Below are 13,189 nucleotides of genomic sequence, written 5' to 3' on the forward strand. Positions count from 1 at the left end.
GCACGCACCCTGTGCACTAGTCGGACACACCCCAGACCATGGCCAGACCATACACAGGTCGGACCTTGCCTGGACAGTGGCCAAACTATGCCTAGACACTGGCTGGACACGGCCACTGACGACCTAAAGCGCACGCACACACGCTCGACGCGTCCCGCTGTGGCTTATGCCCAATTGTTGCAGAAGTTGTTCTGCAACGGAGTTAATGTTGCGGAATTTTTTTATCGCTATGAAAGAAAGTTTTGCAACATCACTCATGTTGCAGAAATCTTTCTCGCAACAGGGAGAACGTTTCAAAAGAGTCTTGGTAACGACGTTGTCTGCAACAAGGGCCAGATTGCGAAAACGCTTCTAAAACGCGTGTCAAGTTGCAGGAACGAAAATGCTTCTGAAACACGTGTCAAGTTACAGAAAAGTGAAATAGCGGAGGTTGGCTCCCGATCGTCTGATCAATAACAGATCTGACGGCCAGGAGGCGGTCAACGTGAGCGGATAGATCTGCCGGATGAACACAAGTGTTCCCCAAAGAAGTAAGAGCATCTAGCCGCGCCCCCAACAGGCCCCCCGAGGCGATTTTTCAGCGCTGACGCCCAAAAATCAGCCCAGTCGCGCCCCCAGGAGCATGTTTTTCGCCGGTTTGGGCCGAAACTGGCGCCGGTGGACCTAGGCCAAACCCGGCGCGCTGGGGGCACCCGGGGTCGCCGGGGCAAGCGATTTTGGCGCGAAAGAACTGCGGGCCCGCCGAGTCAGTGACACTCGCCTCGTCGTCCTCACAACGCCTCGGTTTCCTGCGGGGAATCAATGCCAAGGATGCCGCCGGTCAGCCTTCCATTGATTCCTCACGGGCGACGCGGCGACGCCCCCCTCCCGCCACGCGTACACACGGCGCCCACCCCCCGGCCGCTATAAAGCAACGCCTCCCCCTCGCTTGTGACCACACACCACCCACAGCGGCCAAGCTCTGCCTCTCTCCCCGTGCGCAGCCGCCGCCGACATTCCTCCCCTCTCTCCCCGTGACGATGGGCGATCGTTTCCCCGGCGATGGGGCGGCGGCCAATGGCTTCGGCCGCCGCTCGTTGCACGAGTGGGAAGCTCACTTGTTGTTCGAGGCGAACATCCCGACGCCTCTCGACATGCGCGCGCCGGGGCGGTGGAAGCTCAGCGCCGGTGGCGTCCCCATCCCCCCGCTTCCCGACGACGCCGTGCGCGCTGACTACTTCGCCGACGAGGTCGACCGCGTACGGGCGTCGCTGACAGAGGAGCAGCGGGCCCTCCCGCAGTACGCCGCCGGCAACCACGAGGCGTGGGCGGCGTACTTCTAGCACCGGCAGGCGCAGCGGCTGGCCTCCACCAACAACGCGCCGGTGGTGCGGGGGACCAATAACAGCGAGGGCCGCCGCCTGTGGTGGGGCGCCCCCGGCCGCACGCTCTACGCCATTCTCCGACACCTCGAGGGCGGCAACGACCTGCCATTGACGTACCCTGCCGCCCCGGTCCGGAGCGGCGGCCAATGGATGCCGAGGAGGACGGTGTCCTCTTCTTCCTCCTCCTCCCGCTCCTCCTCACACTCCTCCGGGTCGCCGGCGCTGTTCAGCGTCAAGGCCGAGCCCGCGGAGACGCCGCGGGTGCGCCGGCATCGTCATTAACGAGGGCGGGCACGCCTCCTCCTCGACTCCTCCCCGCTTCGTCAAGCCGAAGACAGAGCCAGGACTCGCCGCCGCCGTGAAGACGGAGCCCGGGCTCGCCTCCGTGAAGACATAGCCAGGGCTCGCTGCCGTGAAGACGGAGCCGGGGCTCTCCGACGCGGTGGCCTTGAAGTGGGCGCGCGAAGACTGGGCGCGGACGGAGCTGGAGTGCCAGTGACGCGCCCTAGAGGAGATCGCCGCTAGGCGCCGTGGCCGCGACGAGGGAGGCGTCGTCGTTCTCGACGACGACAGCGACGACGACGCGCCGCCACTGGTCCGCCAGGGCGACCCCAGGCAGAGGTCCAGCAAGGGTGGCCGCGTGAAGGAGGAGAAGGACAACGAGGACAACGGCGATGGCGGCGACGGCGCTCAGCGCGTTCTTCGGCCTGTAGTTGCGGCCTTTGTTTTTTTAAGTATTTCAGTTTCCTATGTAAAAAACTATTTAAGTCGGCTAAGTAATGTCATGTTCGCCGAATTTTAGCCCAATCTTTGTCCCGTTTGCCGAATTTTAGCCGAATTTCTTTTTTAAAAATATTAAAGACGCCTTCTGAGGGGCGATCCTGGGGCCGGCAGCTGGGAACCCCAGGCCGATTTTAGCGCCGGTCGGCCCCAGGCGGCGATTTTACGAGCCGGCGGGGGGCCCAACGGCTGGAGATGCTCTAACGTCACACCACAAAAAGTCAGTTCATCAAACACAAGCCACTGGCTCACAGCACGAACACTGAGCAGGGCAGGCACCCTACCGTGAGGGCCTTCCCCTATGCTGCCTCGGAGGTTAGGCCCGCGCCTATGCTTCGCCTGTGCCAATTCCACCGCCGCATCATCTTCCTCCACTCCGTCCCGTCGGCGCCCGCGCCCGCGCCTGCGCCTCCTGCCTTACAGGGGCCATGCCAATCCCATCGGCTTCTCGGCGATGCGCGCCGCCGGTTCCCTGCCCGGCCCTGTCGCGCAGGACGACGACGCAGGTGCCTGTGCTTCACTTGATTAGTATCGGGCGGGGATTCTATCCGGGTGTCTTGTAGTGGTCGGAGATTCGCCTGTTTCGCGTGCTGAATTTTAGTCGCCTGACCTGTTTGTTCTGATAATATTCAGTTAGCTCAGCTCGTCGGATCTCCTTGATTAATCGTGGGAATGACTGGAATTTCAGATGCTTTGTGATCTTAGGGGAACAGAGTTGTTAATCTTCTGTAGTTTAGCCAGGAAACATACTGCTTTTGCCTTTTCATTTGTTTTAATCTTATTAAGGAAATGCTGGTTCAGACTTCAGAGTTAAATGTGCTTCACCCATCAAAACGAATCTGCTCATACTGTCCACTCCAGCCTCAGTTCTGAAGAAAATGGAAGATTTAGCCAAGGGCGCTTTAACTTTTGTATAATTAGCAGAACCGTAGTCCAGTTTGTCGATGATACGTCTACCTGCAGTGTCAGGATATCGTCTCCCTCCAAAGGAAATCCAGGAGATTGTGGATGTGCCACCGAATGCCAGCTACCATCTCTCTCCTCGCCGAGATAGGATCATGTTCCTGAAACGTAGAGCTATGCCTCCATTGTCCGAGCTCGCAAAACCTGATAAAATACTTGCTGGCATACGGATCGATTCCAGTTGTAACATGAGGAGTCGAATGTAAGTACCATAACTTTTATCGTTTCAGGATAATATGCGGTCGTAACCTTCCTATAGTTAACAGTTGGCTGATTTCTAGGTCCTTTTATACTGGGATTAGTATCCATTTGCTGATGGATGATGGAAGTTTGGGTCCAGAGAAAGTGGTCCATGGATATCCAGATGCTGCAAAAATTAATTTTGTAACATGGTATTTTTTTTTTCTGAACACTCTTCAGTGTGTCTCTTGTAGCATACAGCCGGATTATGGTGTGTCGTCCCTTTTTCTCAACTACTTCCTCTTGTATCTTTCTGAATTTCAGGTCACCAGATGGTCAGAATGTGGCCTTCACTGTGCGTTATGAAGATGAGGTGATTAGCTGATGCTTTAGATATGAAATGGGAGCACCCTTTGAGGGGATATTAGGTTGCTGATTCTGTTGTCTATTTGATGCATTTCATGCCTTGTGTAGGCGGGCAGTGACAGCAATTTAGCATTGTGGGTTGCTAATGCAGAATCTGGAGAAGCTCGGCCACTTTTCAGACAAACAGACATAAGACTGAATGCTATTTTTGAGCTGTGAGTGCCTTTTGGGTTTTTTCAGGTGAACCGTCTTTCTGTTCTTTGTTTCTCTCAGAAATTAACACTCATCTTATACAGATTTGTGTGGGTGGATCATTCTACCCTGTTGGTCTGCATTATTCCTTCATCACGTGGTGATTCTCCGAAGAAGCCATTGGTTCCTTTTGGTCCAAGGATTCGCTCCAATGAGCAGAACAATGTCATTCAGATGAGAGCCACAAAAGAAATGCTGAAAGATTTGCATGAGGAAGAATTGTTCGATTACTATGCAACCTCTCAGTTAGTACTGGTTTCGTTGGATGGGATAGTGAAACCAGTAGCTTCCCCTGCTATATATACTTTCCTTAATCCTTCACCAGATGAAAAGTACTTGATGCTCACCTGTGTTCACAAGCCATATTCTTCTATAGTCTCGTATAAAAGGTTTCCCAAGAAGGTTGAGTTGTGGACAGTTCATGGTAGATTTGTCCGCGAACTTTGTGATCTACCCCTTGCTGAAAATATTCCAATTGCAGCCAACAGCGTCCGTAGGGGAAAACGTTTAATCAGGTGGAGGCCTGACATGCCTTCAACCTTATATTGGTGAGTCACAGAGGCTTAGTCTTTTAATTCATGATGCACAAATGCAGTTTGTGTTAAAAAATGATACTATGTTCAGTTCTGATAAGCAAATACTAGGTAAACTCATTCCTGTGGTATTTTTAGTTCCAGTGAAGTTATGCCTCTTTGTCGCACTTGGTGGTTATGTCTTCGCTTATTTATGCAGTTGTCTTATTCTTATAGACAGTCCAAATTTGTCGCTTACATTATTTATGCACTTGATGAAATCCTTCTAAGATCAGGGATGAAATTAGTTACTTCTAGATTTGGTTTACTAGTCAGAAGTTACCTGCGATAGCCAACCTCAAATTAGTTAGGAATTAGTAAGAGAGTGAAACATTTGTGAACAACATTTTGCCTTCCGACCTCAATCATGGCCTAATTGTATGTGATGTGGTTTCTTTTTGTAGAAAGGCAATCACTATACTAATGATAATCCCTGATTCATTAGTTGTTTACACCACACATGTAGACACGCATGCTTAACTATAACAGAGGACCAGTGTTATGTTCTTAAATCACATCTGATATTTTCCAAGGGTGGAGGCACAAGATGGAGGAGATGCAAACGTTGAAGTCTCACCACGTGATATAGTTTACATGGAACCTGCTGAGCCTTTAAATGGCGAGAAACCTCATGTCCTGCTTAAACTTGACCTTCGGTATAGGTATTGAACTACTGCGGGGATAACACTTTCTTCTCATGATGTTACAATTGAAGCACTACTTTAGCTTCATGGAGAAGATAGATTTTAATTTTGGCATTGAAACTGTAGCTTGTAAAAAGAAAATAGCCTAATTGTTTTTGATCTTGCACTTAAAATACTCACACCTACTTTCTCCAGCTGCCCATGTCTATGCTGCTAGACTACAACTCATGTTTTTGTCAAATCTGCAGAAGGATCTCTTGGTGCTATGGATTGCATGCACTGGCATATGAATATTGGCACAAGACATGCAGAACAAGAACATGGATCATCTCTCCTGATTGCAATGATCTTAGCCCACGATTATTATTTGATAGATCTTCTGAAGATGCTTACTCGAGTCCAGGCTCTCCAATGATGTGCAGAACTCCTGCAGGCACCCTTGTCATTGCAAAAATTAAGACAAACTATGAAGGGACCTATATCCTAATGAAGGGACAGGGTGCCACACCAAAAGGAAGCGTCCCTTTTCTTGATCTCTTAAACATGTATGCTGATCTCCTTCAATCATTTCTGCTCCACCTCTTATTTCCACTGTTGTGATTGTTTGAATCTGTTAACATAACATGGGGCTCAACTTGCTTTTTTACAGAACTACGGGAGCGAAAGAGCGGATATGGGAAAGTAGTGTAGACAAGTACTATGAATCTGCTCTTGCACTGATGTCATACCATCCAAAATGTGAAATCCAGCTAAATGAACTAAAATTTCTCATATCGAAAGAGTCAAGAAGCGAAGCTGCCCAATATTATGTTAGTATCTGGCCTGATAAGAAGCAAGTCCAGATTACAAGTTATCCCCATCCATATCCTCAGCTGGCATCATTGCAGAGAGAAATAATCAGATACGAGCGAGATGATGGTGTTAAACTTACTGCTACATTATATCTGCCTCCAGGCTATAATCCATCGAAAGACGGGCCTCTTGCATGCTTGATTTGGTCTTATCCTGGAGACTTTAAAAGCAGAGAGGCTGCTGGGCAAGTCCGTCGTTCACCCAATAAATTTGCACGCATTAACAACAGTTTTCCTCTTCTTTGGTTAGCTAGAGGGTACTATCTTCTTCTTACTTCATTTTTTGATGCATAATTTTTGTAATTTAATGCCCCGTCATTTGGAAAATATTTTTTTATTTATCTTTATGCTACATCTTATCTTACAGGTTTGCTGTTTTGGCTGACCCGACAATCCCTATAATTGGTGAAGGAGATCAGGAGGCGAATGACAGGTGGTGTTCTACCTATTCAGCTAATTTTTTTATTCACTTTCCTGTCCTTTAACTTCTAGGGCTGCTACTTCATAAAAACAGTGTACTCACATACTGCTACATTAAACACATAGTCATCAAGTTGAAATAGACCTTATTGTTGTCATGAGATAACTAGATATGATGCTCACTTAGACGGGTGATTTATTGCTTTTCTAGGTACATAGAGCAGCTGATTGCTAGTGCGGAAGCAGCGGTAAATGAGATTGTAAGAAGAGGGGTAAGATTGTCTCTTACTTTGTTTTATGCAGATAGTTTCAGATTTGCATGCCCATCTTCATGCGTTTATGTTTCCCTGTATTTTCTTCTTACCCTTCTTTTGGATTAGTCATGCTTCGAGGTTAAGTACCTAAGCACTGGAAAAAGGGAACACATTCATAGAACCTAAAATCTGTATAATCCAGTCATGCACAGTGTAATTCAACGCATTACTCTCGAGACCTTTGATTATATAAATTTGTCCTGTTCTTCAGGTTGCTCACCCTGACAAAATTGCTGTGGGCGGTCATTCATATGGTGCATTTATGACTGCTAACCTCTTGGCACATGCACCTCATCTTTTCTGCTGCGGAATCGCTCGCTCTGGAGCCTACAACAGGACACCGACTCCATTTGGCTTTCAGGTTCAGCTCTGCCCATTCATTTAAGGAAGGAACATAACTCAAATGTTGTGTCACCTGTCCCAGGTGGACTCCCTCTAGACACCACTGCACAACATGCTTTCAGGTGGACTTGTCTCTGTTGATTTCTCCATATCTTTTGCTTGCAGAAAGAGGTGAGGACGCTCTGGGAAGCTACCGATACCTATATTAAGATGAGCCCTTTCATGATAGCTAACAAAATCAAGAAACCAATTCTACTGATACATGGAGAAGAAGACAGCAAAGTAACAACAGCAATGCAGGTAGCAACAGTAGCTTCAGGGGTATTATGGGTTCTGAATGTCTTGTTTGTCCTAAAGTTGTAGTTACTACTATCTAGGACTGAAATATTGCGATACTTCTGCAGTCAAGTCAATTTTATGATGCTTTGAAAGGGCATGGGGTGCCATGCCGTCTTGTAGTTCTCCCATTCGAGGGGCACCGATATGCTGCAAGGGAAAGCGTTATGCATGTAATTTGGGAGACTGATAGATGGCTACAGAAATATTGTGCAAGTAATTCTAGCAGCACCCTGATCAAATTCAGTGGTGAGCGGTGAGACAACACAATCACATGTTGATGGTGCACCAGCATGTGAAGCTTTAACATTAAACTTCACCAAGATATCTAGTCTGGTAAGCCTTTCTGTGCAATTGAGTTGTCCTTGTGTGATACTGCAACTAGTATGTAGCTGAATTATTAGATATCTTAATTTCGGTGCTTCCTTGATTCTTTAGTATGGTACTCCCTCCGTTCGGAATTACTTGTCGCAGAAATGGATGTATCTAGACGTATTTTAGTTCTAGATACATTCATTTCCAAGACAAGTAATTCCGAACGGAGGGAGTAATAGTTAAAATTCGTGTTCTTGTGACTGGTGGGACAGGAGTTTTTTTTTTCCTTTTGCGAGGGACAAGTTTTCTTTCCGAAGTTCATGTTTATAGATCACGACACACTTCTTTATTAATCTATCTGAGTTGCTGAGCTTGAGACTCAAATACACTTTAACGAGTGCTTCCCTACTAAATTTGATCTGAAATTCTTGTTTATTCTTAAGTCATGAATTTGATGGTATGTTCCTTTGCAGAGCAAGCTGATACTAATGGCCTTGGATTATATCGGTGTAGGAAACTTTAAAGATAACTCACAATGATATTGATGTGTTTCCATGTGCACACAGAAGAGTATCACTTCATTCACTGCTCTGTTTCCATATCATTCTTGACTCTTGTAACGCGAGACTCGGTAATCATATTCATACATGCCAATAAACACCGTTGCTATATATGTACTTGTTGTCTGCTTCTCAAGTTGATATCTTCTTTGGAGTTCCTTTCTTGAATGTCACGTCATCATATCAAAGTGTTATATTATGAAGCTTTGCTAGTACAGAAATTTAAGGCCTGAAGACACCAACACTACAATTCCAATTATGATGAAGCATAACGAGGGTAAAATTCGATCCCATCATGTTAACCAATGGTGCTTCAGTGAGGTCATTATGTTCGTTCCTAAACTCATTCTGCACATATGCTCTGTATCTGAGGCACGAATCGATGCGATTCTAACCTCTTTTTACTGGTAAAATTGCAAAACAGTGAACAGTTGTAAGGTTCTATACGATGGGTATCTCGAATTAAGCATAACCATATCAGAAATCGCAAGAAGGAATCAGAGAAATTGCTTCAGTAAACTGATGTCTGTAGAATAATATGTCCTCACCTTACCACCAGCGTATCTTGTTTGCTTTGGATAGATGCTTGGTGTTTCTGTTACATATTCCGTTCAGATTAAATTGCTCCTATTGGCCTTCACAAAGTCCTCTCTTCACACCACACAAGATGATAAGGGTACTAGCAAAGAAATCCTCTAAAAACATGGAAGGAAAAATAAATGTGTCACAAAATGGGATTTAACATCTGAACTTATTTTATTCTTTTGACTTCCTTCGACAGTGAAAGCTTAAAGTGAATGTGTCTCATCTCTAACTGATTGCACTCAATTGTTTTTTATTGTTAGGGCTGAAATAAACTTGGAAGCACTGAACATTTTCTTACCTGACAATCCTCTACCAAAAAAAAAGGAGACGTTATTATACGGGGTGAGTGAGACTATTGTTGGATATAACAAAACAAAGGGTGAGTGAGACTATTGTTGGATATAACAAAACAAAGCAACGGGAAGGTCAATTATACGGTCCCCATCATCTGTAAATAGTTATAAACAGATACAAAGACTGTTCTACCATGTGAGCTTCTGTTCATGATGCCTAGCAAATAAAACTTATTTTGTTGGCTTTGTGATTGTGATACACCCAGGTTTTAATCAAACAAGATCATCTTGGATAACATCATAGACTAAGTCAGGTCTAGCTTCATCATATGCACAAGGACATGATTTGGTCATCAACATTAGGACGAACAAGACAGCATACTTTGGTCTAACTACAACTAGCGTCAATCATCAGGCAAACATTTCCTTGTGGTAAATGACAATTTTTTAAATCAGATTAAAACTTTGGATGTAGTCTTATTAATGACGCTTCTTTTTTGGCATTCAAGAAATATGACATGATTTATTTATTATCGAAGAAAACCACGGGGCCAAGGGCTCTGTCCATTCATTAAAGAAAGTAAAATAATGTAAAGTATGTTGGACACATTAAAGGACCAATTTATAGAAGAGAATTTTGGATAATGAACTCTATCCACTTTGACAATACTACCATGCTGATTCAGAAGGCTAGCTAGGAGCCTAGGTAGGAGAATTGCTTCATCTGTGCTCAGATCAAAGAAGTGACATAGATGCTGACCAAAGCAACTGTGAGCACAAAGTAGTTCAGTATTACCTTGCTGGCAATACTATTATTCTGCACTGAATTTCGACTCCTCTTTAACCTGCAATTCAAGTTTCATTCACCACTTCATTTTAACATTGTAGAGGAAAATTCATCAGTATATATACTTGCATAGGTGTATCACTATGGGTCAATTATTTTTTTAAGAGATTGTGTGGATGAACACACCACATGCACGTCACACTCATGACATAAACGTACGTAGACGCGTGCGCGTGCTCTACACGCGCTATATTTGCAGGGGCAAGATTTTTTGATAGCATTTTAATGTAGGTCGTCGTTGTCAGGGAATCAAATCCAAGCACACATTTTTAGACCATGTACAACCACATCAATTTTTTTGCAGGAGAAAAGACAAATGGTGGTCTGAATTCTACGAGATGTCAGAAACATCTCCGTGTCATAGTCTTGCAAGACTTGTGCAGGCCACAAGCCTCTCTAGCTGTTCTGTCCATACAAGCAACACCCATACCATTCTGGTACGTTTCCTTACAACTTGGTGAGTGTAGAATTTTATCAGGTCACAGCAGAAGGCTGAACAGTAACTGTCATAGCCTCATCCAGCGTAGGGCTCTGTATGTTGCCCTTATCTTGTTCTCCGGAATACAATGCCTTCATCTGAGCTAGAGCTGTCCACGCACCCCATTCATCGCCGAAAGTCACACTGACCGGCTCTGATCAATACAGAATATTTGCCTCTGTTTCGTTCCTTTCGTCTAAAGGCTCCATTCGGGGTGTTTTCAGTCAGGGGGTGCGAGCGAACGGCTGTGACGATGTCTGGGAGAAGTATCGGAATGATTGGCCCATTTCGTGTGTGTGCGCAAAGTCAACAATCCTAAATGGTTCTCATGGGCACCTTTAGTACCTGTCTTTTTTGGGTGCCTTCCAATGATTCCCAAAGGCCAAGAAGGCAGGCCAGGCCTAGGAGCAACCACTTGCACATCCGATGGCTGTTACTGTCTTACAGTGGCAAGCAAAAGGAGAGGCGGCGAGAAGACGGGGAAACGCAGCAGCAAGCAAGCGACCGAGAAAGCAACCGTAGACCGGTAGGTGCTGGAATTCAGAAAGCTCCCGGGGCACGCAAATTTCACCCCGAGTTGTCGCGTTTTCGCCTTGATTTGTAGCCTCCTGTTTGATTCAGACCAATCACTGCCATAATAAAAGGTAGTAGATCATATCATTTGGTACCTCGCTTGACTATTGTGGTATGAGATTGTTTTTTGCCAAATCAGCGACTCACAGCCGGCCAGGGTAGTTGCCCGTTGCCTTCACTGGCACTGTATTATTATTAGCCTGAAACTGAGACATTTTGACATCTTCTGTCACTCAATCTATTTGTACTGTTAATTTCATTCACATGTATCCTTAGTAGTTTGGCATTTCCTGAAATTTGGATACCCAGACCAGGTTGATGTGGTAGGGTTATGAATTTCGTTCAGGTATGGCGTTTACAGTCACAGCAGGGTTATTTTCTCAGAACTGAGTGAGAAATAAGCTCATTTGTTGTAAACAGCTAAGAGATGGCCAGTATCCCAGTACATTAAACTTAATAGGATCTGAGTGATTCTAAAAGAATAAAAGAGAGGAGATCAGATTGATTTCAGAACTTCAGATATGTGAGCATATACGCGCTGAGAGCAAAATCACTCGGGTGCGATCTTGTCAGAGGAAAAGGAACAATTCTTTTTCGCATTTATTTACTATATATGTGCTGCGTACTGAAAATTCCAATTCATCCCTTGAGTAAAAAGAAACATTTCCACTTACAGGAACCGGGATTTTCCCGCGTCGACGTACCCACGTAGTGCCAGTTTGACATTCTATAATCGACGTTGATACCAGATCAAAGATTTGTTTTAAAAACAAACGGTGCCGAATTAGATCGATGTGGCTAGCAAGCACCTTTGGCAAAGTCCAAGCTCTCACTATAGACGTAGATCACGCTGCACTGCAGCCCTTTCAGGTGGCAATCACATAATTAAAGCCTTGTGACGCATATATTCAGCCGGCCAGCTTTACAGCAGCAGCAAGCCTAGAGAAAAAAAAGGTATGTTTTGCTGCATATTTGCACTGTAACTTTAACAGTCTTGTGTTCCATATTTTGGCGATCACTCTTTTTGGAGTAGTAGTAGTAGTGTAGGGCTGCTGTGCGGTCTGGGGTTTGGTCCACTTTAATACTACTGGTCCTGTCGGCACCAAGAGATTCCCAATGTCACCATGATCCTAATTATGGCGACATTGTCATCGTGTGTGTGTTGTAACCTTTTTAGTAGTAGGAACTTATTGCGGCATGAACTTGCCCTGCTTCCCACTAATGCACATTACTGTAATTGATGCATTTGGAATGTATCCTAAGAATCCATCCATCGGCTAAATTGTTCTTTTGGGATGATTGATTTCATATTGAAGTAATAAGAAAAAAATTTAGCATCAGCTTGCTTTTCACTTGGGTGTGTAGGAGATCCTTTTTGTTGCGTAGTAGATTTCCCTTTTTGCATAGGAGACAATTTTGGAAATCCACAATGGTTAAGAACTTAGGATTATAAGATAACGCAACATCGTTGAAAAGCTCCACTTTTAGTGCGCATAAAAAGAAGCAGCCTAAACATATAGGGGCTATCAAAGCAACATAAATAAGACAAGTTCCGCAATCCATTTAAACAGATATTTCAGAGCAGGAACAACACATAAATATGGCAAAGATATCTTATCTATCTTTGGAATATTTATGTGTTCTTCTCGCTCTGAATTCCATGCAAAAATAAATAAATAATCTAAAACCTGTGAAAAGAGTTACAAGCAGAAACTTTTCACGAGCTAGACAGCTCGAAGCTAGGGTGCTCCGATCGAATCGGTAGCAACCTGCCTACAGTACGGAGCAATAGTTTTTTTTGGAAAGGAAGTGTCTATACGTAACATGCAATGGTGCCACCAACCCTAGGGCGGGCTACCTAGCTGGATTTCTTCTCGATGAATGACGACACTGTGAACTCATAAGGTACAAAGGGCCTGTTGGTCTGGCATCATGCAAACGTACATGCATAGTTGCCCATGGCATTTTGGTAGATACAATAAGGTTCGGCTATGAGTTGTAGCAGCCACTGAGACACTGACAATGTGGAACTATTTTTATGAGGCCCACCTGTTAGTCGGAAATAGGATCAAAGCGGGTGTGTTTTTGTTACCGGTATTTTAAATAGTTGTGTGAGATCCACGAATTCATATCCGGCAGTACTTTTGTCGTAAG

General features: G+C 45.2%; 1 protein-coding gene across 27 annotated transcripts; it reads left to right on the forward strand.

The window, feature by feature from the left end:
- Window positions 1-2,370: 2,370 nt before the first annotated feature.
- On the forward strand, window positions 2,371-11,224 carry LOC123051463 (probable glutamyl endopeptidase, chloroplastic). 27 transcript variants are annotated; one of them, XR_006424162.1, is made up of 18 exons: window positions 2,371-2,650; window positions 3,108-3,309; window positions 3,389-3,499; window positions 3,612-3,660; window positions 3,762-3,868; window positions 3,950-4,453; window positions 5,011-5,139; window positions 5,370-5,666; window positions 5,771-6,229; window positions 6,340-6,405; window positions 6,604-6,664; window positions 6,918-7,067; window positions 7,214-7,348; window positions 7,453-7,720; window positions 8,173-8,536; window positions 9,105-9,186; window positions 9,404-10,421; window positions 10,687-11,224. XR_006424162.1 is itself a non-coding variant. In XM_044474329.1 (15 exons), the coding sequence occupies exons 1-15, from the start codon at window positions 3,089-3,091 to the stop codon at window positions 8,236-8,238; spliced, it is 2,592 nt and encodes an 863-aa protein (XP_044330264.1). In that variant the 5' UTR covers window positions 2,658-3,088; the 3' UTR covers window positions 8,239-11,170. The 27 variants fall into 27 exon arrangements, 1 of the variants encoding a protein (XP_044330264.1); XR_006424158.1 differs by having other exon boundaries at window positions 8,173-8,330; window positions 8,478-8,580; window positions 9,105-10,421; XR_006424159.1 differs by having other exon boundaries at window positions 8,173-8,330; window positions 8,478-8,536; window positions 9,105-10,421.
- The last annotated feature ends 1,965 nt before the right edge of the window (window positions 11,225-13,189 follow it).

This window comes from Triticum aestivum, chromosome 2D (assembly GCF_018294505.1).
Source record: "Triticum aestivum cultivar Chinese Spring chromosome 2D, IWGSC CS RefSeq v2.1, whole genome shotgun sequence".
Classification (NCBI taxonomy): domain Eukaryota; kingdom Viridiplantae; phylum Streptophyta; class Magnoliopsida; order Poales; family Poaceae; genus Triticum; species Triticum aestivum.

Coding starts and splice junctions, on each gene's coding strand:
- LOC123051463 (XM_044474329.1), top strand. CDS start 3,089: ATGATACGTCTACCTGCAGTGTCAGGATATCGTCTCCCTCCAAAGGAA. Junction 4,454..5,010: donor ATGCCTTCAACCTTATATTG/GTGAGTCACAGA, acceptor ATATTTTCCAAG/GGTGGAGGCACAAGATGGAG. Junction 5,140..5,369: donor AAACTTGACCTTCGGTATAG/GTATTGAACTAC, acceptor TCAAATCTGCAG/AAGGATCTCTTGGTGCTATG.